Source organism: Caretta caretta, chromosome 25 (assembly GCF_965140235.1).
Source record: "Caretta caretta isolate rCarCar2 chromosome 25, rCarCar1.hap1, whole genome shotgun sequence".
In the NCBI taxonomy this organism is placed as follows: Eukaryota; Metazoa; Chordata; order Testudines; family Cheloniidae; genus Caretta; species Caretta caretta.
In genome coordinates, this window is record NC_134230.1 from 4,624,076 (window position 1) to 4,649,741 (window position 25,666).

At 42.0% G+C, this 25,666-nt stretch overlaps 1 protein-coding gene across 7 annotated transcripts in view; it reads left to right on the top strand.

Moving 5' to 3' along the window:
- The first annotated feature begins 383 nt into the window (after window positions 1–383).
- RANBP3 (RAN binding protein 3) overlaps window positions 384–25,666 on the top strand; it is a 174,962-nt gene continuing 149,679 nt past the window's right edge. Inside the window, exon 1 of one of the 7 annotated variants that reach the window (XM_075123100.1) lies at window positions 384–812. In XM_075123100.1, coding sequence (XP_074979201.1) covers window positions 791–812 — 22 coding nt within the window. In that variant the 5' untranslated portion in view covers window positions 384–790. The remainder of the gene's footprint in view (window positions 813–25,666) is intronic. The other 6 variants (XM_048830695.2, XM_048830697.2, XM_075123101.1 and 3 more) reach the window with 6 other exon arrangements.

Here is a 25,666-nt window from a genome sequence, read left to right on the forward strand (position 1 = left end):
GCTGTGGGGGAAGGCGGGAGGTGAGGTACCCAGGGGGGCGGGGAGGTGGCTGTGGAGGAAGGTGGCGGGGAGGAGCCGAGGGGGGCGGGGAGGTGGAGGTGGGGGTGAGGTACCCAGGGGGGCGGGGAGGTGGCTATGGGGGAAGGTGGGGGTGAGGTACCCAGGGGGGCGGGGAGGTGGCTATGGGGGAAGGTGGCGGGGAGGAGCCGAGGGGGGCGGGTAGGTGGCTGTGGGGGAAGGCGGGAGGTGAGGTACCCAGGGGGGCGGGGAGGTGGCTGTGGAGGAAGGTGGCGGGGAGGAGCCGAGGGGGGCGGGGTCTTTAGGGCCTCGGCCGCGCTGTGGTAGCGGTGCCTTGGGCGTGGCTGGAGCAGGGCAGTCACACGCCTGAGCCTCTGCGCCCCGCCCTGGCCCGAGGGCAGAGGCGGGGAGGGATATTATGTGGCTTGGAGTTTCGGAACTGTGGAGTGTGTATTTGTGCGCATGCTCCATGTTCCTCTGGATGCGGAGTCGGACTCCACGCCTCCCTCAGAGTCTCTGATATTCCTGTAGCGGGTGGGTTTGGCGCAGGCGCACTATTTTTCTAACCGTGAGCAGCGGAATGAAGAGAACTGTTGTTGTCAGAGCATGCGTACTACGACAGTGAGGAGCCATGTCCAACGGAGCATGCGCTGTGTCTCCTGTCTTGACTGGGGCGCGGGACACGCCGCGCATGCGCTCCGTCGCTGTGTCTGTTGTAAGTCGGTGTCCGGCTGGCCGCGCGCTGCACTCTGGGAGTGATTGAGGAAGTAAAATGGCGGATTTAGCGAACGAAGGTAGGGGGGACGCGGTCGGGATCGCAGCTGTGCGGAGGAAGAGTCTGGGTCGGGTGGGTTGTGGGCTGTAGCCGGCCTGGCATAGCCTGGGGGGGAGCTCCATGGGCCCTGTCGGGGATTTCCTTCTCCCTGCCGCCTCCTCCTGTCCCGGCTACCGCGGAGGGAGCCACTGGACAAAGGGAGCGGCTGGGCCTAAGTGGGGCCGGCTATTTCCCTGCTCTCCCGCCCACGGGGGAGGTCGCTGACATCCTCCATGGGGCAGGCACGTGGGCCGGGCCTGTCAGGGGTTGGCTCTTGAGGAGGCGAGAGCATGGGGGTGACGGAACTCGGGGGGTTGGGAGTCGCCGTGGGTAGAGGCCTATTGGTGTAGGGTGTGCGGGTCAGGGGCTGTCTACTGAGTCCTTGTCTGCCGGCCTGCTGGTACGAAAGTCCCCTTGAGGTGAGTGACAGCTGTGTTAGTCTGTATTCGCAAAAAGAAAAGGAGGACTTGTGGCACCTTAGAGACTAACCAATTTATTTGCGCATAAGCTTTCGTGAGCTACAGCTCACTTCATCGGATGCATACTGTGGAAAGTGTAGAAGATCTTTTTATATACACACACAAGATGAAAAAATACCTACTCCCACCCCACTCTCCTGCTGGTAATAGCTTATCTAAAGTGATCACTCTCCTTACCATACACCTCTTCTACACTTTCCACAGTATGCATCTGATGAAGTGAGCTGTAGCTCACGAAAGCTTATGCTCAGATAAATTGGCTAGTCTCTAAGGTGCCACAAGTACTCCTTTTCTTCTTGAGGTCAGTGTTATTTATTACTGTCCCAGGAGCAAAGCTGTTCTTTTGCTACTAAAACCCCCGATGTAGGATGATAACTACATCCCTTTGTAGAGAGTCTAGCTTGCTTGGTAGGTATGCATGTGTACATTCAGAAAGTGAACAAAACATACATGTATGTTTCCATTAGTCACCCAGTTTAGTTCATGGTGCAAAGTTACATAGCAATGTAAAAGAGACCCTTGAGAGCTGCTGCTTGCTTAATTATCACTTGAACCCCAAAAATTTGAAAAGAAGCAAGCTCAGTACTTCTCACCAGTTTGGGATTAGGTGCCTCCTGATATTTCACCCCTTTCTAGGCAGTGTTCAGGTACCACGTCCTTATGCCCCGTCCCTGGCCTGTCTATATAGGAGTGCTGTGAAATCTTCATTTCAGCTGTTGTTTTCAGTGCTGTGTCCACGCTTATGTCTAGCACTTAAGAAATATGCTTTGTAAGGTTAGGGGAAATTTAGGCATCTTTTGTATAGACATAAATTTGTGAGGGCAAGGGAATTGGTTTTATCCCTTCTTCCCAAGGAGTTTTAGGAAAGGATGGGAGTATGCCCTCTATAGGTCTTAGGGTTTGTCTGCACTGGCACTTTCATTTCTAAAACTTTTGTTGCTCAGGGTGTGTGAAAAAACACCCGCCTGAACGAGAAAACTTTTAGCAATGTAAAGTGCTGGTGTGGACAGCGCTTCATCTGCGGAAGCGTGCTCCCAGGGACGAAGATACCCGCCCCCCCATCCCCCCTTGTTGGAGGTGGTTTTACTCCTGGCGATAAAGAGCAACCACACAGCACACTTTATAATGACGTGGCTGCAGTGGCAGAGCCGTACTGTTGTAAGGTGCGCAGTGTGGACATGGCCTTAATGTGTATCTCCAAAGTAGAAGATACATAGAAAACTTTAACATAACATAAACTGTGAAGCATTATGTCAGTGTGCCCTAGGGTAAGCACTAAAATCAAAGTTGGAAACCAAGCAAAAACATACAGATAATAGAGAGAAATGTATGCTAATGTCTTGCACTGTGCCCTTCAGAGTAATGTAAAGAAGGTCGAGGCTTCTAGGGATAGAAAGTGTGTGCGCGTGTGTAGAAGTCACCTCTCTTTTTGGCATTTCAGGTAACTGAATGCTACGCAAATAAAAATGTAGGTTTCAATGGGTTTAATGTTAGTCTTAGCTAATTATATTTGTCTTTCTCATTTTACTATCTTTAAGGTAACGTTACTGCAAATAAGTAGTGTAGATACTTAATGTGGTTTGTTAAATAACCTTGATATGTGACACATCCCTGGGCCAGCTTCTCCAGCTGCCATACCTTGCTTTGCTTCTCCAGCTGCCATACCTTATTCCTTCTTTTCAGAAGATCATTGAATGAGTTGTTTGGAGTTCCTGACCTGCAGATCCATCCAGTGCAGGAAGTCAAACTAGATGATCATAGTGTCACTTATGGCCTTAGACTCTGTGAATCCTAGGTCCTCTCCAGTCTGGCTTCTGCCCCTTGCGCTCCATTGAAACCACTCTCCCCAAAGTCTTTGACCTCTTCCTAGTCAAAGCTCAAAACCAGTGCTTCATCCTCATTCTCAGTCTGTCAGCTGCTTTCAATACAGACCACGCTCTTCTTGAATTCTTGACATCCCTTAACTTTTATAATATCTGGCCTCTCATGATTCTTCTCCTACTTCTCTAATAGCTTCTTTAGCATGAACTTTGGAGAATCCTCCTTATCTGCTCACTGACTTTCAGAGGGCAGGTTACAGGGCTCTGTCCTTGGTCCCTTCTCTTCTCCCTCTACATTTTATCTCTGGGTCATCTCATCCTCAAACACAAATTCAACTAGTGTCTCTATGTTGATGACTTGCAGATCTGCCTCTCTACTCCAGATCTGTCTCTCTCTAACCTCTTTTTTGTGGATGTCTAGCCATCAACTCAAGCTTAACATGACTATAACGGAGCTCTTAGTCTCCACCACCACTACCTTTCTTGATCACTGGACAACACCACCATCCGACTGTCACTCAGGTCCATGAGCTTGGTATCATCTTTAACTTGGACCTCTGTCTAGGTCCTCATATCCAGGCTATATCTACATTTTGTCGGTTCTTTCTGCATAATGTCTCTAAGATAAGGCCTTTCCTATCCATCTGCACCGCTACAAGTCTCATCTTGATTAATGTCCTCTTCTCTGGCTTTGATGAATGCAATCTTGTACTGCTCACATCCATTCAGAATGCTGCTGCAAAAGTCATTTTCTTATCCTATTGCGCTCTCCTTGCATCCCTCGATTGGCTTCCTCTTCTTTGTTGCATTGAACAGAACTTACCTTTACTTTGAAGGCCTTTTATGGCCTCTCCCCACCATACCTATCATTTCTCATGCAGACTGAGATGTAGATTCCCAGCTCGGATTAGGCATGATGCCACCCTCCATCACCCACTCATTAAATGTTCAAACAAGCACCTTCATGCCTTCTTCCATATTTTTCCTCATGCTTGGAGGAACTCCCTGTAAAAATCCACAAAGGTCTGTCATTAACCTCATTCAAAACTCTCCGTAACGCTCTCCTTTCAGTGTACAAAAAACGTGACCACTTTTAGGCTGCTGGCATGCTGAGGCAACTGCCTATTGTGACCAATTTTGCCTTGTGGTTTCCTTGTACCCCTCTGTCTTGATCTGTCTGTGTTCTGTTTTATACTTACATTGTAAGCTCTTTGGGGCAGGGACTGTCGTCTTATTCTGTATTTATACAGTGCCTAGCACAATGGGGTCCTCTTCCATGACTACCACGCCTAGGTACTACAGTAATGTCTCTCTTCTAAGATGACTGGGTTAGTGCTCCCTGACACTTGTTTTGATGAATTCTCCTCTAACAAACTTTCAAGATTGATTTATGTGAATATGCTTGTGACAGGAAGTTGAGTAGCTTTCCATGGTACTTACAGTTATGCCCTTTTTGTTTCGGTTTAAACCAATTTTTACCAAAAAAAATCCTGTTTTTATAAAAAGTATTAGTTTTTTAATTTTCACCCTACTTTTGTATCATTCAAATATATAAAAATGTTTTATTAGGAAAATACAATACATTGCATGAGATATGTATTAGGACAATACATTTGTCTGTTTGTATATGCAAAGCTATCTGAAGTATCAGTCTGGAGCAGTGGTCTCCAGCCTTTTTACACACAAGATCACTTTTTGAATGAAAGGTCAACCAAGGATCCCCTTCCACAAGGCCCTGCCCTGCTCACTCCATTCCCCCCTCTCTCCATCACTTGCTCTCCACCACCCTCACTCACTTTCACCAGGCTGGGGCAGGGGGTTGGGGTGCAGGAGGGAGTGCAGGCTCTGGACTGGGGCAAAGGGGTTCAGTGTGTGGGAGGGAGGGGGCTCCTCGCTGAGCCTGGGCCGAGGGGGTTGGGGTGAAGAGAGAGGGCTGCATGCTCTGGGAGGGAGTTTGTGTGCAGGGGTCATATAGTCACACTGCACCTAATCTCCTAGAATCCATCGGACATTTCATGAGTTTTACTTTTTATTAGTGTCATTTGTGGTTTATAGATCCAAAATCCTTCAGGGATTGTCACAAATCAGTGTAACGTTCTCAACTATGGGGTGTGCATTGGCTGAGCCTAGGGCAGGGGGTTGGGGTGCAGGAGGGGCAAGGTGCAGGCTCTGGCTGGGAGGCGCTTACCACAGGCGACTTCTGATCCATGGCGCAGCGGGGCTCAGGCCGGTCTGCCTGCCTGCCTGCCTGCCCTGGTCCTATGTAGCTTCCGGAAGCAGCTGGCTGCTGGCTGGCACATCTCTGCAGACCCCTGTGGGGCAGGAGGGCAGCGGATCTCTGTGCGTTGCCTCTGTCCACAAGCGCCACCCCTGCAGCTCCCATTGGCTGGTTCCAAGCTAATGGGAGCTGCAGGGACGGTGCTGCAGTCACCTCCCCATCCTTCCTCCTTCCAGGGGCCATAGAGATGTGCCAGCCTCCAGCCACCGGACTTTTAGCAGCCCGGAGATCACAATCGACTGGCAGAGGGTCCAGGATCGACCAGTCGATCACAATCGACGGGTTGGTGATCACTGGTCTAAAAGATGCACACAATAAACAGACACACAAGCGCTGAAGTATGTGCACATCTGAACGACCACATACACATTTTAAGCTGTTAGCAGAAAATGATTTAAAGATCTGAGCCACTAAAGTAGGAAGAAAATGAAAATCTGTATCAGAATAGTTTTCAGGACCCAAGGAAGTATTCAAAAGTTTAAAAAAGAAACAGGAGAAAAGGGTGAAGTTGGGTGTATGCACTGTAAATGGTGTGGCCCAATTATTAAATGTAAATATTTATAGGCTATTAGTTCTAAGTCTATAATAGTAAACTGTTTATTCAAATGAAAGTTTTCTTTTCCACTGAATGCATCCGATGAAGTGAGCTGTAGCTCACAAAAGTTTATGCTCAAATAAATTGGTTAGTCTCTAAGGTGCCACAAGTACTCCTTTTTCTTTTCTTATAGTTTTCTTAAACTCAGAGGTGGCATTGCGTTCTGAGTTCTGTTTTAGTTCTGCAGCAAACAACATTGAATTCCAGTCATCAAAGCATTAATCTACTAAATTTTTTTTTCCCCACTGTCCTTCCATCTACCAAAATAAACCCTGGTATTTACCCAGAAGAGTTAATAATTTTTTTCCACCGATTTTTACCTGTTATAATAAACACCGATAAATTCCTGCAAAAAAATGAATAAAATAAAAACCGAAAATGAAGGGCCCTATTTATAGTTTAAACATGTGTAGTACTAATAGATTTAAAGAGTAATTACTACTAGTATAATACCATTGTTCCTGAAAATGCTCCAGGAATCACTCTCTAAAGGACAGAAAGTATCTTACACTCAGGACCTTAGAGATTCTTTGGTTAGTTTCATGATCTTCTCCAGAATAGGAGCTGACTTCTTAGAATAAGTGGCTGCACCTTAGTTGAGTCTGGATTGTTGCCTGGGTATTTACATCTTCAGCACTGGATGTCTGCACCATTTCCATTCTCCAACTATCTTTTCAAATTCATGAATTTGACCTGAGCATGGATATTGGAGATCTTGATTGTCATGCACATATAATCACTGCACTTGGCAGTCAAAGAACTACAGATCATGATCATAGGCAAAGAGCAGAAGTTTTTTCATCTCTGAATAAATTAAAACATAGAACCAACAAAAATCTGTAACACTTGTTTTCAAAACTGTGATATTGATTTTGTGCTAAATCTGTGTTACAGTGATTTCATTTCTGTTGTGACTTTAAATGTGTAGTTTGACCTACCTTAAAGTTGCGATCTGATTTTTGTGGCGAGAGGAACAAAATGTTTGGAATCTAAATGTGTATCTGTTAAAACAAACCACTCTCCAAATGCTCAGTTGTCCTCTTACTGAAACACTCAAGAGACTGCTAGCTTTTGTAGGGCCTATGAACAACATTATTTTGTTCTTCTCATGCTGGCTTTGTACCAGTTAGCTATCAGATATGAAGTCAAATACTGAATTAGGGCTGTCAATCGTGATTAATTTTTTTAATCGTTTAACAGTGCAATCAATTGCGCTGTTAAACAATAATAGAATACTATTAGTTTTAATATTTTGGATGTTTTCTGCATTTTCAAATATATTTCAATTACAACACAGCATACAGAGTGTACAGTGCTCACTTTATATGTTTGATTACAAATATCTGTGCTGTAAAAAAGAAATAGTATTTTTCAATTCACCTAATACAAGTACTGTAGTACAATCTCCTTATCACGGAAGCTGAACATAAAAATGTAGAATTGCGTACAAAAAAGACTACACTCAAAACCAAAACAATGTAAAACCTAGAGCCTGAAAGTCCACTCAGTCCTACTTCTTGTTCAGCCAATCACTGTAAAAGTTTGTTTTATATTTGCAGGAGATAAAGCTACCCGCTTCTTGTTTACATTGTCACCTGACAGTGAGAACAGGCGCTCTTATGACACTGTTGTAGCCGGCTGGCATAAACATACAGCTAAGGGTAGCATAAAATCCCTCCTTTACCTGTAAAGGGTTTAGAAGCTTAGGTAACCTGGTTGGCACCTGACCAAAAGAATCAATAAGGAGAGAAGTTACTTTAAAATCTGTGGGGGAAGGTTTTTGTTTTGTGCTTCTTTGTGTTGTCTCTGGGACAATGAGGAACCAGGGCAGGGAAAATAGATCTCCTAAAGCCATACCTGAACTAAGCATCTAAGATTACAAATTGTAAGTAATAGGAAGGAAATGCGTTAGATTATCTTCCGTTTTAGCTAGTGAATTTTCCCTAGGATAAGAGGGAGGTTTATTTTTGTGTGTTTTTTTTTGTTTTGTTTTGTTTGGTAACTTTTAAAGTTTTGCCTAGAGGGGAATTTTCTGTGTTTTTGAATCTGATTAACCTGTAAAATTACCTTCCATCCTGATTTTATGGAGGTGCTTCTTTTACTCTTTCTTTATAATAAAGTTCCGCTTTTAAGAACCTGATTGGTTTTTAGTGCCCTAAAAACCCAAGGTGCTGGTCTGTGCTCACCTTGTTAACCTATTTGGTTGGTATATTATTCTCAAGCCTCCCCAGGAAAGGGGCGGGGGGGGGGATATTTTTGGGAACAGGAATTCCCAAGTGGTTCTTTTCCTTGAATCTTTGTCTAACTCACGTGGTGGTGGTGGTGGTAGCGGTAGCGATACCGTCCAAGGACAAGGAAGAATTTGTGCCTTGGGGAAGTTTTTAACCTAAGCTGGTAGAAATAAGCTTAGGGGGTCTTTCATGCGGGTCCCCACATCTGTACCGTAGAGTTCAGAGTGGGGAAGGAACCTTGACACCTTCATTGCAAGATATTTATGTGCCAGATGCACTAAAGATTCATATGTCCCTTCATGCTTCAACCATCATTCCAGAGGACATGCGTCCATGCTGATCATGGATTCTGCTCGATAACTATCTAAAGCAGTGCGGACTGATGCATAGAATGTCAGGGTTGGAAGTGACTTCAGGAGGTCATCTAGTCCAACCCCCTGCTCAAAGCAGGATCAATCCACAGCTAAATCATCCCAACCAGGGCTTTGTCAAGCCTGACCTTAAAAACTTCTAAGGAAGGAGATTCCACCACCTCCCTAGGTAACCCATTCCAGTGCTTCACCACCCTCCTAGTGAAAAAGTTTTTCCTAATAGGCAACCTAAACCTCCACCACTGTGACTTGAGACCCTTGCTCCTTGTTCTGTTACTGGTACCACTGAGAACAGTCTAGATCCATCCTCTTTGGAACCCCCTTTCAGGTAGTTGAAAGCAGCTATCAAATCCCCCTCATTCTTCTCTTCTGCAGACTAAATAATCCCAGTGCCCTAAGCCTCTCCTCATAAATCGTATGCCCCAGCCCCGTAATCATTTTTGTTGCCCTCCCCTGGACTTTCCAATTTATCCACATCCTTCTTGTAGTGTAGGGCCCAAAAGTGGACACAGTACTCCAGATGAGGCCTCAGCAATGTTGAATAGAGGGGAATGATCATGTCCCTTGATCTGCTGGCAGTGCTCCTACTTATACAGCTCAAAATGCCATTAGCCTGTTCACTTTCATCATTTGAGTGAGATGCCACCAGCAAAAGGTTGATTTTCTTTTTTGGTGGTTCGGGTTCTGTGGTTTTTGCATCGGAGTGTTGCTCTTTTAAGACTTCTAAAAGCATGGACAGCACTTCAGATTCTTAAACCTTGGGTTGAGTGCTGTAGCTATCCTTAGAAATCTTACATAGATACCTTCTTTGCGTTTTGTCAGATCTGCAGTGAAAGTGTTTTTAAAATGAAGACCATGTGCTGGGTTATCATCCAAGACTGCTATAACATGGAATATATGGCAGAATGCCAGTAAAACAGCAGGAGGCATAGAATTCTCCCCCTAAGAGTTCAGTCACAAATTTAATTAATGCATTATTTTTTTAATGAGGGTCATCAGCATGGAAGCATGTCCTTTGCCTCTTCGTGCTTTGGCCATCATTCCATATGAATGTTTAGCATATCTAGTATGTAAATACCTTGCAGTGCTGGCTACAAAATTGACATGCGAATGCCTGTTCTCACTTTCAGCTGACATTGTAGACAAGAAGCGGGCAGCATTATCTCCCGTAAATGTAAACAAATTTGTTTGTCTTAGCAATTGGATGAACAAGAACTAGGACTGAGTGGACTTGCAGGCTCTAAAGTTGTACATTGTTTTGTTTTTGAGTGCAGTTATGTAACAAATCTACATTTGTAAGTTGCACTTTCATGATAGAGATTGCACTACAGTACTTGTATGAGGTGAATTGAAAAATACTATTTATCATTTTTACAGTATATTATTTTTATTACAAATACTTGCAAAGTGAGCACTGTAAACTTTGTATTCTGTATTATAATTAAAATCAATATATTTGAAAATGGAGGCCTTTTGTAGTGATAATCAAGGTGGGTCATTTCCAGCAGTTGACAAGAACGTCTGAGGAACAGTGTGGGGGGGGAATAAACATGGGGAAATAGTTTTACTTTGTGTAATGACCCATCCACTCCCAGTCTTTATTCAAGCCTAAGTTAACGGTATCCAGTTTGCAAATTAATTCCAATTCAGCAGTCTCTCGTTGGAGTCTGTTTCTGAAGTTTTTTTTGTTGAAGTATTGCTACTTTTAGGTCTGTAATCGCGTGACCAGAGAGATTGAAGTGTTCTCCGACTGGTTTTTGAATGTTATAGTTCTTGACTTCTGATTTGTGTCCATTTATTCTTTTACGTAGAGACTGTCCACTTTGACCAATGTACGTAGCAGAGGGGCATTGCTGGCACATGATGGCATGTATCACGTTGGTAGATGTGCAGGTGAACAAGACTCTGATATTGTGGCTGATACCTTCCACACAACCGTCCTCATGGCTGGACGTTACAAAACATTTACAACACACACTTTGTAGAGAAGCAAAAGAAAAAGGACACTAAACTATCTAAACTACTACATGCCACAAGGGGCCACAACAGTGGTTCCCTTAACCCACCCAGCAATATTGTTAATCTATCCAACTATACTCTTAGCCCAGCAGAAGAATCTGTCCTATCTCGGGGCCTCTCCTTCTGCCCCTCCACCTCCACGAACATGATACAGTTCTGTGGTGACCTGGAATCCTATTTTTGACGCCTCCGACTCAGGGAATATTTCCAACACACCTCTGAACAACTTACTAACCCACAGAGAGCTTTCTACCAAGATTACAAAAAGAAGGTCGAAAGAACAGACTGGACTTCTATATAGAGCGCTTCTGCCGACGTGCACGGGCTGAAATTGTGGAAAAGCAGCATCACTTGCCCCATAACCTCAGCCGTGCAGAACACAATGCCATCCACAGCCTCAGAAACAACTCTGACATCATAATCAAAAAGGCTGACAAAGGAGGTGCTGTCGTCATCATGAATAGGTCGGAATATGAACAAAAGGCTGCTAGGCAGCTCTCCAGCACCACTTTCTACAAGCCATTACCCTCTGATCCCACTGAGGGTTACCAAAAGAAACTACAGCATTTGCTCAAGAAATTCCCTGAAAAAGCACAAGAACAAATCTGTACAGACACACCCCTGGAACCCTGACCTGGGATATTCTGTCTACTACCCAAGATCCATAAACCTGGAAATCCTGGGCACCCCATCATCTCAGGCATTGGCACCCTGACAGCAGGATTGTCTGGCTATGTAGATTCCCTCCTCAGGCCCTACGCTACCGGCACTCCCAGCTATCTTTGAGACACCACTGACTTCTGAGGAAATGACAATCCATCGGTGATCTTCCTGAAAACACCATCCTGGCCGCTATGGATGTAGAAGCCCTCTACACCAACATTGCACACAAAGATGGACTACAAGCCGTCAGGAACAGTATCCCCAATAATGTCATGGCAAACCTGGTGGCTGAACTTTGTGACTTTGTCCTCACCCATAACTATTTCACATTTGGGGACAATGTATATCTTCAAATCAGCGGCACTGCTATGGGTACTCGCATGGCCCCACAGTATGCCAACATTTTTATGGCTGACTTAGAACAATGCTTCCTCAGCTTTTGTTCCCTAATGCCCCTACTCTACTTGCGCTACACTGATGACATCTTCATCATCAGGACCCATGGAAAAGAAGCCGTTGAGGAATTCCACCACGATTTCAACAATTTCCATCCCACCATCAACCTCAGCGTGGACCAGTCAACACAAGAGCTCCACTTTCTGGACATTATAGTGCTGATAAGCGATGGTCACATAAACACCACCCTATACCGGAAACCTACTGACTGCTATTCCTACTTACATGCCTCCAGCTTTCATCCAGACCACGCCACATGATCCATTGTCTACGGCCAAGCTCTATGATACAACCACATTTGCTCCAATCCCTCAGACAGAGACAAACACCTACAAGTTCTCTATGAAGCATTTTTACAACTACAATACCCACCTACTGAAGTGAAGAAACAGATTGATAGAGCCAGAAGAGAACCCAGAAGTCACCTACTACAGGACAGACCCAACAAAGAAAATAACAGAATGCCACTAACCGTCACCTTCAGCCCCCAACTAAAACCTCTCCAACGCATCATCAAGGATCTACAACCTATCCTGAAGGACGACCCATCACTCTCAGATCTTGGGAGACAGGCCAGTCCTTGCCTACAGACAGCCCCCCAACCTGAAGCAAATACTCACCAGCAACCACACAACAGAACCACTAACCCAGGAATCTCTCGTTGCAACAAAGCCCGTTGCAAACTGTGTCCACGTATCCATTCAGGGGACACCATCACAGGGCCTGATCACATCAGCCACACTGTCAGAGGCTCGTTCACCTGCACATCTACCAATATGATACATGCCATCATATGCCAGCAATGCCCCTCTGCCATTTACATTGGCCAAACTGGACAGTCTCTACGTAAAAGAATAAATGGACACAAATCAGATGTCAAGAATTATAACATTCAAAAACTAGTCGGAGAACACTTCAATCTCTCTGGTCACTCGATTACAGACCTAAAAGTGGCAATTCTTCAACAAAAAAGCTTTAAAAACAGACTCAGAGAGACTGCTGAATTGGAATTTAATATGCAAACTGGATACAATTAACTTAGACTTGAATAGGGACTGGGAGTGGATGGGTCATTACACAAAGTAAAACTATTTCCCCATGTTTATCCCCCCTCCCACTCCCTACTGTTCCTCAGACGTTCTTGTCAACTGCTGGAAATGGCCCACCTTGATCATCAGTACAAAACGTCCCCAACACCCCCCCCCCCCCCGCTCTCCTGCTGGTAATAGCTCACCTTGTTAGATCACTCTGGTTACAGTGTGTATGGTAACACCCATTGTTTCATGTTCTCTATGTATATAAATCTCCCCACTGTATTTTCCACTGAATGCATCCAATGAAGTGAGCTGTAGCTCATGAAAGCTTATGCTCAAATAAATTTGTTAGTCTCTAAGGTGCCCCAAGTACTCCCTTTTTTGAAATAAAGGCTATGTTAACATTGGCAAAGTCCTGTGGCACCTTACAGACGTATTGGAGCATAAGCTTTCGTGGGTGAATACCCACTGTGTCGGATGTAACATTAAAAGTTAACATTCTAACTTTTAAGGTGTTCTTTTTAAAAAGAACATTTTGAATTGTTTTTTTAAACTTTTAATAGAAAGTAGTGAGGGTTGGGGAGGGGGGGTCTTATGATCCCTACTTAAGGCTAAAAGTTGGCTTTTTTTTTTTCCCCCTTCCAGACATGTTACAGTTGCTTTATTTGATGTATCTGTGGCTTGGGCTGAAGCTGGTGTGGGTGTTTTTGTTTTGTTTTGTTTGTTTTTTAAAGTATAGCAAAAACTAGCTGTGCTTTTAAAATAAGCTTTTGGTCTATGTTAGTGCTAAAAGGGAACAGAAGCTGAAACCAAATAGCCAGTTTATACTGGCAGCAAAGGCTTTTTTACATCTTGAATCATTGAATATGATTTGAAATACATTTTTATTTGAAAAAGAAAAAGGGGGACGTGAAAGAGCTACACTATTTCCCTATATTCTCATTGTGCGTATTGATCTGGGGTGGCTGGCTAATTCAGGTTGCAAGGAACAAGTCATTCCCTCCCCCCCCATCCCTAAATTTAAAGTAGTTGTTTAAACAGAATCAACTGTTAACTCTGGTTCAGTTCAAGACACAAGAAAAATATTTTGTCAAGAAGAAAGGACTACATTATTTCCAACCTTTTGTGAAAGCAGTACAAATGGCAAGTTTGAAATAATTGTTTTACTAAAGTGATCAGATAGTCCTGTAGTGACAGTTGCCTGGATTCTAACTGTTGCGTACAAGTTCATTTAAAAATAAGCTGCTCTGATTATCTTGTGTAGTATGAGAGTTCAAGTATGTTCTCCTCAATTGAGTGAGCTGACTAGCTGAAGCCTTTTTTCTTGTTTCTTCTCAACCAGCAATAGCTATCCAGTAATCAGAGGTGCCATTTGCACTTGTGTAAACTGATAATTTTGGTCTATATACATTGCAGTCTATAATAGAGAATATACATATGGTGCCTTTTGCATTCAAATCACTCATACATTAAAGGGAATGAATTGGGATACTAAACGGTCCCTGTACAGAAATTTAGGTCAGACTCTACAATTGATGTTTTTTCTTCCTGTTTGTTTTGGCACCACTTGGAACAAATTACTTGCACTGTAAACAGACACTAGCTACATTTAATTTCACTGAAAACAACTTTTTGAATCCAGAGGAACAAGTGGTGCCAATTGTAGCCCAATATGCTTTTCTTCCTACACACGCAGTTTCCTGACACCTCCTTTAAAATATTTTTTGGTAATATCTCTTGTTTTTTCACCAGAGTTTTAAGGAAGAGTAAAGAAAAACTTTCTTCGCTAACCCCAAATTAGTTAAAATGTAACTCATTCCTCTATATCCTAGTGCCTTCTCATTAGTATGGATAAACAAATTACATTATTTCATGAGTCCTACAACACTGTGGACAAATTGTGGGACAACAGTACTAGGATAAACAATTATTTTCCTTCTACAATAGAACCTCCGAGCTATGAACACCTTGGGAATGGAGGTTGTTCGTAACTCTGAAATGTTCGTAACTCTGAACAAAACGTTATGGTGTTTTTTTCAAAAATTTACAACTGAACATTGACTTAATACAGCTTTGAAACTTTTTACTATGCAGAAGAAAAATGCTGCTTTTAACCATCTTAGTTGAAATGAAACAAGCAGAGAAACAGTTTCTTTACCTTGTCAAATTTTTTTTAAACTTTCCCTTTATTTTTGTTAATAGTTTACATTTATTGCAGTACTGTGCTGCATAGTATTTGTAAAAAGAAAAGGAGTACTAGTGGCACCTTAGAGGCTAACCGATTTATTTAAGCATAAGCTTTCGTGAGCTACAGCTCACTTCATTTCCACTGAACGCATCCGATGAAGTGAGCTGTAGCTCATGAAAGCTTATGCTTAAATAAATCGGTTAGCCTCTAAGGTGCCACTAGTACTCCTTTTCTTTTTGCGAATACAGACTAACACAGCTGCTACTCTGAAACCTGTCGTAGAATTTGTGGGTTTTTTTGTTTTTGTTTTTTTGGTCTCTGCTGCCTGTTTGTGTACTTCTGGTTCCAAATGAGGGTGGGGGTGTGTGTGCGTGTGTGTGATCAGTCAGTTGTAACTCTGAGGTTCTACTGTATTTTGTATGACTCTACCAGTCTACTGTCCTTACCTGATCCTTGTCTTCCTTGTCTTGTTCCCCTAAATTCATTCTTCCCCCACCACAATTTTTCTCTTCTTTAGGCTTTATTATTTCCTCTTTTCATTCGTATATTTTCTTCTTTCTGCTTGTCTTTTTGAATCTCATCTCTTTTCTCCCATTCATCCCCTAATTTTGAGAACAAATTGTATACAGCACTATAAAGCTAGAAACACTTTGGCTGCAGTAAAGAACTGACTAGGATTGTGTGGTCTCTGATGTGTTATGTGGCAGTTCAGTCAAGTAGGTGCATCTGGACTGTGTGGGAAATCTGCTATACAAGTTCTTACAGAGAAACTGTCACTTGTATCATGCATTTGTACAGTTGAGAAAATATGCATTGGCTTTGCTTGTAATTAGGAGGTAGTGCATTCCACTCTTATACAATCTGGAGTATAAGGCTCGGGAAAATGTGTAAAAGTGACTCTGGTTTTATATTTAGTTAGTTCCGTTTTTGTAAATTAGAACCTTGTGCTGAAGATTTCACTTCTTTTTTGAGCAGAGGGAGCTTTATTTTTGTGGGGAGGGGGGGAAGAGAACCTTTAAATTGTGTCCCCCCCTGCTCTCAGCAGGCACCAGTCATCTCTGGCAGAAGCCCCTGAAAACTGCACCTTAAGTGTAAAAGAGCCGCATATGGCTCACAAGCTGTGGTTTGGCCACCCTGGACTATACTGTGATATCCCCTGCAAAAGACAGACTGCCTAAGCAGACCTGCTTTGCTTTTTCTCAGAGATGGTATACAGTATAGTTACCACACAGTTCTTTTTAAGCAAGCACATTTCTTCTTATGGTAAAAGCACTAGAGAAAGAGAGCATATTAAAACAATAAAAGAACTTACCTACATTCCCAGAGATCATCCTAACTCCAGAAAGGGCTCTGGCTGGTGAGCAATCCTTCAAACGGCATACAGGCGTTTTTCTGTGGTCACAAGTTCATAACTTCCACTCAGAACAAGCACACTCATTGCTCTGGGTGTGACTCTTTTTTGTCTTTTGTTCTTTGAAGCCACCTTGAATAAGTAATAAGTCAGACGAAGGTTGCCCCCTCCGGGCCAGGCTTCAAAAGGCTGAGTTCAGTATAACTGGAGGAGGTTCCCTAGAGAGGTTACTGGGAAACCCACTTAATTTGAAAAGTTCATTCTTGTTTTAGCCAACTGTTTAAAAGTTTTCTTTGATACTCCCAACATTTCCCAAGGAATGTTGAATGCATCCCACAATTACACACAAACATGCATTTTTAATATAATGGCTCCTAAAATACTTAATTCGGTAACGTTTGTCAAGGATATTGTCATATCTGTCCCGATAAGTAGTTACACATGGAAAAGATATCTGATTGTGCGGGCTTTTCAACTTTGCTGATCAAAGGCATAATAAGATGCAATGGCTGGAAGCTGAAGTTAGACTGGACAAATTCAACCTTGAAGTAAGATGCAATTTCTTAGTGGTAAGGGTAAATAAACATTGGAACAGCTTACCAGGGGAGGGAGTGTACTCTCCATCACTTGGAGTCTTTAAAATGAGATTAGATATCTTTAAAAAAGATGTGCTTTAATCCATTTTCTGGGAGAATCGGCTCTGGAGTCTGTGGGTCCTCCTGTTCATCCCATTCCTACACGGGCCATGGATAGAATGGATTTACTTGTATTGCCCTCCGTGTACTCATAACACTTGCAGCTGTGCATTAAGATGATGATGATGATGATCAAATCTCATGCTTCTGGGCTTCAGCCACTTGCCTGAAGGGATCAGAAAGAAATTTGTTTCCCTGATATACAAATGGCTAGATGTATTATGGGTTGTGTGTGGTGGGTTGGTGGTTTTTTTGGCCTTCCTCAACCATCAGAGATTCTCCACAGATGGAGATGGGACACTAGACTGGGTAGACCAGTGCTCTTCAGTGGTACAAAAAGTCTGGCTATGTATGTTACTCACATATTCATAGGGTCATTCTGATTGCCAGATTTGGGGTTGGGGAGGAATTTTCTCCAGGTACGTTGCCAGGGATCTTGTTTGTGTGTGTGTGTGTGTTCACGCCCCTTTCTCTGTAACAAGTGGTATCGTTTGCCTGCTGGGATCAGTTGGTAATATCTCACCTAATAAGTTCCCTGCCACTGCAGGGTCCTCTGGCATTGATTACACCTTGGTTTCTTCGGTTCTCTCCCTGTGACTGTTTTTTCATTTCTTGGGGACGGAAATATTTGGTCTAACAAAAGTCTGTGGACTTAATAAGTGGTATCTGGGTGAAATTTAATGCCTTGTGATATAGTAGAACCTCAGAATTACGAACACCTCGGGAATGGAGGTTGTTCGTAACTCTGAACAAAACGTGATGGTGGTTCTTTCAGAAGTTTACAGCTGAACATTGACTTAATACAGCTTTAAAACTTTACTGTGCAGAAGAAAAATGCTGCTTCTAACATCTTAATTTAAATAAAACAAGCACAGAAACAGTTTCCTTCCCTTGTCAAATCTTTTTTTAAACTTTCCCTTTATTTTTTTTAGTAGTTTAACACAGTACTGCACTGTATTTGCCTTTTTTAAAAAAAATTATTTATTTATTTGTCTTTGCTGCTGCCTGATTGCATACTTCCAGTTCCAAATGAGGTGTGTAGTTGACCTGTCAGTTTGTAACTCTGGTGTTTGCAACTCTGAGGTTCTACTGTATGCAGTAGATCAAACTAGATATCTGATGGTCCCTTTTGACCTTAAACTCCATGAAACTATGACACTATACCCCATATTCGTCATAGTAATATTATATGATTGTAATAATTATGACTCACTTTGTACCAGATGGGTCATGTAAGGTGTCACTGGAAAAGTTATGATGTGCTGAATATGATTATCCTATTTGTATGCATGTATCATTTTTGTATCTGAAGTTATGAACATTGAGTATAGATCTGTATTTCAAACGGGTTACTCTGGAAAACACCCACAGCCAGCCTTTCAGGCACAACGGTGAAGAAGCTGGGACAGTGCTAATGGCTCATCAACAAAGACAATGGGCTGTAAAATAGCTTAGCCTTCCTGTGAATGTTTCTGCCAGCCTGTAAGTAAGGGTTGCTATGACTCTGCAAGGGCATGTGAACAGATCACATGACTCTGAAGTCCATTCTGGGTACCTGTATTTTTCCACAAACTGGTTTGGGAACCAAGTTTGAAGTAAAGGGTTCCTGCCATATGGAAAAGCTATATAAGGCAGGGAGTGACATCTGTTCTTCACTCCCCACAACTGAACACTTGAAAGAAGTTCCGAAAGAAAAGGATTTGGAATGGGTTGGGAGCCCAAGCTGTAAAGCAAGTGCATCTTGTGCCTTGAGAATGCAAGCCTGCTTGTATCATCAGTCAGGGTGGATATGAATTAGCAATTTCTCAATCTTTCTAGTATTTTAGGCTTAGTTTGTGGTTTTGTTTATTCACTAGGTAATCTGCTTTGATCTGTTTGCTGTCACTTATCGCTTAATCTATTTTTTTGTAGTTAATAAACTTGTTTTTTGGCTTATCTAAATCAGTGTGCCTTTAAATTGAAGTGTCTGGGGGAAAATCTCAGCTTGGCTAACACAAGTTTGTTGCATATTCCTCTCCACATTGAGGGAGGAGTAAACTGGGAAATAAATTCACATGGGTCGGGGTTTTGGCCAGGGAAAGAGGGTACAGCTCGTGGGTCTTAGGCTGGGGAGCTGGGGGTTGTCTTAGCTGTAGCTTCTCTATTGTTGGTTCATGCAGTGGCTGGGTCAGCCTGCATGTAACTGCATCTGGGTTTGTGCCTGCCTGTGTTAATGCTGGTGGCAGTGTATTTGAAGACTGTTATCAGCTTTTCCCCCCTGGGTCTGCTTTTTTCAAGACTAATCATGTCCAGTTTTTTAACCTTTCCTTATAGGTCAGGTTTTCTAAACCTTTTATCATTCTTGTTGCTCTTCTATGGACTCTTGCCAGTTTGTCCACACCTTTTCTAAGTGTGACATCCCAAATTGAACACAGTACTCTAGCTTAAAGACTCACTAGTGCAGAGTAGAGTGGGGTCCTGTGGCTTAGATATGACACTCCTGTTAATACTCCCCAGAATATTAGCATTTTTTGCAAGTGCATCACATTGTTGATTCATAATCAATTTGTGATTCATTATAACCCCAGACCATTTCAGCAGTACTACGACCTAGCCAGTTGTTCCCAGTTGTGTCGCTATGCATTTCATTGTTCCCTCCTAAATGAAGTACTTTGCACTTATCTTTATTGAATTTCACCTTGATTTCAGACCAACTCTCAAATTTGCCAGTCATTTTGAATTCAAATCCTGCTCTCTAAAATGCTTGCAACCTCTCCCAGCAAATTTTATAAGCATCCTATCCACCCCTTTGTCCAAGTCCTTAATGAAAATATTGAATAGTGCAGACCCAAGTGCCACAGATATACCTTCCCAGTTTTACAGCGAACCACTGATAACTACTCTGAATACAGTTTTTCAACCAGTTGTGCCCCCACTTTATAGTTGTCACAGAGTCCCCGGGCAATGCTTTGGAACTGCTCCCTATGAAGCCAGTCAGGACTCTGGTGAAGTCTCCTCTCTGTGAGCAGACTGTCTTCAGGGCAAGAAGCTCACACGGCTTCTACCTTCCTGGGTCTGACCTCTGAGCATTCAGCATCCTCTGCCCCTCTGTGTGCTTCCCACAGCGAGTCTGCCCAGGCGGGGTCCTGGGGAAGCCAAAGGGTCCTGCACCCCAACTTCACAGTCAGAAGTGACTCTTAACCAGCCAGTAAAAGAGAGTTTTATTAGATGACAGGAACACAATTTAAAACAGAGCTTGTAGGTACAGAGAACAGGACCCCTCAGCCAGGTCCATTTTGGGGAGGCAGTGAGCCAGCCAACCACGTCTGCACTTCACTCCCCATCCCCAGCCAGCCACAAACTAACTCACTTTTCAGCTCCTCCTCCTCTGGGCTTTGTCCCTTTCCCGGGGCAGGTGGTCACCTGATTCCTTTGTTCTCCAACCCTTTAGCTATCACCTTGCAGGTGGAAAGGGCCCAGGCCATTAGTTGCTAGGAAACAGGGTGTCAGCCATTTATGTACGCTGGCCGGCCCTTTGCAACAATTACACCCCCTTATCCCACCACCTAAAGACTTAAGAAATGCATAGGGGAAACTGAGGCACTCCTACAGTATTTAGAGGAAACATTAAGAAAAGTCCCACTTTGTCACATCAGAAATTTAATCTAGACCATGTTTCTTAGTTTTGCTTACGAGAGTAGGATAGTGTCAAAAGCCTTCCTAAAATCCAAGTTATATCACATATACTGCTTCTTTCAATTCACTAGGCCAGTAACCCTGTCAAAGAAGGAAATTAGGTTGGACTGGCATGATTTGTTCTTGACAAATCCCATGCTGGCTATTCCTTATAGTTCTCGGTGTTTAAATTAAGTTCTAAATTAATTGTTTAGGACTACATTTATTTGAAATGCCTAAACTGCAAACAGAATTTAGGCATTAGCAGGCATGTGACAAAGCATATTTCTTCATTTTTTTTTTATCAGACTGAGTAGAAATAATTAAAAAATGAAAATGGATTTTCACTTCACAGAAGAATGCAGTGTTTGAAACATAGAGGTAGGAGTGTGGTGTGTTGTGGTATGAAGAGTTTATCATAATGAATTTGGGCTGACTATTACTCATGAATTGTGCAGTCTACTGTAAACCTGTGCCAATAAAATTAATAGAAGGTGCACATTTAGCTCTTTTTGTAGTGCCAACTGGATACTGCCCCCCATCTCTCTCTCTCTGGTCAGAACCATGGTAATTTTGGTGAAAATGTGAAATCTGTAAAAACCTGACTTCCCCCTAAAATTAAGCTTTTCTGGTTTTCCCATTTTCAACGGAATCTATATGGTTCTGAACTGAGTTAAGGGGTGATGCTGTCTAGTGTGGGTGAGGGCTGGCTGGCCAGCCCTCAAGCTCGGCCTATCTAAGTAACAGTATTTGACACACTAATTGGTAATATCCTTCATCTGTAAAGCCAGGTTGTCTGACTACTCATGAGTGTGGTCTCAGAAGGAGAGAGGTTTTTTTCCCAAATTTTATTTATATGTATATAAAATATATTAGGGTGTGGATTAATTGCAGTTAACTTATGCAATTAACTAAAAAATATTAAATGATAAAATACTAATTGAAATTTATTACAATTTTTTGGATGTTTTTAAATATATTGATTTGTTACAATGCAGAATACAAAGTGTACAGTTCTCACTTTATATTCTTTTATTACAAATATTTGCACTGTAAAATGAAACAAAAGAAATAGTATTTTTCATTTTACCTCATACAAGTACTGTAGTGCAATCTCTTTATCATGAAAGTGCAACTTACAAATTTAGATTTTTCTTGTTGTTACATAACTGCTCAAAAACAAAACAATGTAAAACTTTAGCGCCTACGTCCACTCAGTCCTACTTCAGCCAATTACTCAGACAAACAAGTTCGTTTACATTTACGGGAGATACTGCTGCCCGCTTGTTTACAATGTCACCTGAAAGTGAGAACAGGCATTTGCATGGCACTTTTGTTGCCAGCATTGAAAGGTATTTACATGCCAGATATGCCCCTTCATGCTTCGGCCACCATTCTAGAGGACTTGCTTCCATGCTGATGATACTTGTTTTAAAAATAAGTGTTAATTAAATTTGTGACTGAACTCCTTGGGAGAGAATTGTATATCCCCCCCAACTCTGTTTTACCCACATTCTGCCATATATTTCATGTCATAGTAGTGTAGGATGATGACACAGCATATGTTCATTTTAAGAACACTTTTACAGCATATTTGACAAAATAGAAAAGGTATCAATGTGTCTTTTCTAAAAATAGCAACAGCATTCTACCCAAGGTTTAAGAATCTGAAGTGCCGTCCAAAGTCTGAGAGGGACGAGGTGTGGCCCATGTTTTCAGAAGTCTTAAAAGAGCAACGCTCTGATGCGGAAACTACAGAACCTGAACCACCAAAAAATAAAATCAACCTTCTGCTGATGGCATCTGACTCAGATGATGAATACGAGCTTGCTTTGGATTGTCATCAAGCGGAACCCGTCACCAGCATGGACGCATGTCCTCTGGAATGGTAGTTGAAGCATGAAGGGACATATGAATCTTTAGCACATCTGGCAGGTGAATATCTTGCGACGCTGGCTATAACAGTGCCATGAGAACGCCTGTCCTTGCTTTCAGGTGACATTGTAAACAAGAAGTGGGCAGCATTATCTCCTGTAAACGTAAACAAACTTGTTTGTCTGAGCGATTGGCTGAAGTAGGACTGGTTGGACGTGTAGGCTCTAAGGTTTTACATTGTTTCATTTTTGAATGCAGTTATTTTTGTACATTCTACATTAGTAAGTTCAACTTTCATGATAGAGATTGTACTACAGACTTGTATTAAGTGAATTGAAAAAGTTTTTCTTTTTTTACAGTGCAAATATTTGTAATAAAAAGAAATATAAAATGAGCAGTGTACACTTTGTATTGTGTTGTAATTGAAATCAATATATTTGAAAATGTAGAAAACATCCAGAAATATTTAAATTGTATTCTATTATTTAACAGTGCGATTAATTTTTTTAATCGCTTGACAGCCCTTTTATTTTTATATATAATTATACAAACCCACCCACTCACCCCCCTCTCTAAAACTTCTTAAAATAGATTTCCTTGTAATAAAAGGTCACAGTTTAAACTTCTGATCTTGTAGCCTACCAGTACTAAAAGCTGTTGTTGTGTCCCCCCGGGAAATGGAATGTTCCTGACTTTCTGATGGTATAAAGCTCCTGCTTCTAGCTTTGATGGCTAAAGAGATATGGGAGGTTGTACCTGTCACTCTTCCAGGATGGAATATTGCTTAGTCTCAGCAGAGCAGTGCAGATTTATAGTTTCCAAGGCCAGAAGGGACCATTATGAACATCTGGTTTGACTTCCTGTCTAACTCTGTGAAGGGCCCTGGAGCTGGAGAAACCCAGAATGAGGCTCTAGAATGTTGGTGCTAGTCTGTTCTTAGTAGAGTTCCTCTGGCACCGAGTTACACAGCCAGGGTCCGTGAGAGCTTTAGTGGTTTAAATCACTGATCTGAAACATGGTTTAGGTCAGCACACAGAAAACCTTGATTTAAATAATCAATCTTTTTTTGCATTTGTACTGTTTAGTTATTTTCCTACTGAAAGGTTGATTCTTATTGCTTGGTAACCATTAAAACATGTTGATTTGCAACTAAAACAGCCTTTACACTGAATTTCGTTCTTATGCTTGGTAACTAGGAAAATATGCCATAGGTACATATTTATTTAAACAATTATATAGCTTAACATTTATTTATTCACATTCTTAACTTATACATTTTGTTACAAAATGGTGAGTGACGCCTTTCTATTTAGTAGATTTGTTTTTTTTTACTTGTGATTTGTGTCGAGCTCTGTTTGGATGGAAACAGGAATTCAATTATCGCGCAAAACATTTTAAAATTCTATTTTGATTAGTTAAATCACTTTCAATGTGCTGTATACAAACTTTTTTCCTCTTATCAATACATCTTCGGTATTTAAAACCAACTGATTTCTAAAACAAAGAAGATATCTGTAGTTAGTGAATTGAACGGATTTTATTTCTGGTCACCATTTCCTTCAAGACTCTAGAATTGGTAGATCTCATCCTCACACCTAGTTTTTATTCATAAAATGGAAGAGGAAAACAGGCTTTCCTGCTTTTTCAACTCAGTCACTTTCTGAGCTTTGAATGAACTAGTCATCGAACTAGTTGAATAAACTCATTTGAAGAAAATATTCTCTTTACACCTGTAGAAGAGGCTACTGCAGTCAAGCTGGTTTAGCACTTCAGTAAACTCTGGTACCATCCAGTGTTCAGCTAGTGGCTTCTGCCAGTTCAGTGGCTTGACTTTTTGTAAATCTGTAGCAGTAAACATATACTGCTTTACTGTTGTTGTTGTTGTTGTTTAATTGACTTTAATAGATAATCTAAATTTTAGTCTTTAATCTTAATTTCAGGTTACATTTTAAAATTCTTTTTAAAAATTATTTAATTTAAATAAAGCCAATTTAAATATAAAAAGCCAATTAAAATATCATAGATTTTTATCCATCCTGAAACATTAAAAGGGGACTAAAAAATCCTCCTGTTACTGACCATAAAAAGGGTTAGTGCCCCATCAGCATTCTTCATATAATTCCTGCCCTTTCCTCTTTGATTCAAAGCAAGGAAGGCCCTGCTTCCCAAAAGGAGAAAGTCAGAGTCAAGTTCAGGAGATTGTCTGTCTCCTCCAGGAAACTGCCTGCCTAGGAAATGTAAGCAAAGTGGCAAATTTTTGCAGATGACAACAAAATTATTTAGGATAGTCAATACTAGAGAAAATTGTGCAGAATTTCAAAGGAACTTAACAAAGCTATGGGAATGGACAACACAATTCCCAATGAAATTAATTATTAGCAAGTATGAGGTCGTATACCTTGGCAGGAATAATTTGAACTATAAATACAGACTGCTGAATTCTATATGTGCCAATACCATCCAGTAATAAGATCTCAATACTATTGTGAATGGCTCCACTGAGCATTGAGGTGTTCTCATGGGGATCCAAAATAGTAAGAGGGTAGAATAACTGCAACAGTAGTGCCCTCCCCTTGCATTGGCAAGGAGGCTCTGAGATTGATGGGGGAACAGGGAATTCTCACTCATTCACAGCAGACAGTGTGTATCTGTGAAGAGGTGCTTCATATTTGTCAGGTTCCTTTTAGATGGAGACTCTGAAAGATGGATGCCCACCAAGCAGGGTCTAGGGACAACATTCTGGTAGACATTCCAGCACCTTCCCCTTTTACCAAGAGCTTCTGTGGGGCTTGATTTCTTTAGGTGTTGCCCCTTGATATTGAGACGCACCACTCTGTATGCTGAATGTGGGGTGTCTGGTAAACTTTTCAGAATGTACATTGTGTCGGTGGAGGTGAGTGAACCGAAAATGAATGATGAGTGAGAGAAATTTGTGGGATTAAAAAAAAAGTCAGGGAGAAGCATGAGACAGCAAACGAGAAATGGAGTGTACAACACGGAAGCAAGTCAAAAGCAGACGTGTTACTGCCTCTCATTGTCAAAGTGGTTCCTCAAAGCCCCTCTGGGCTCCTCTAACAGCCCTAGCATCTTGCTGTTCAAACTGGGCAGCCAAGCTCTCTGCCTGA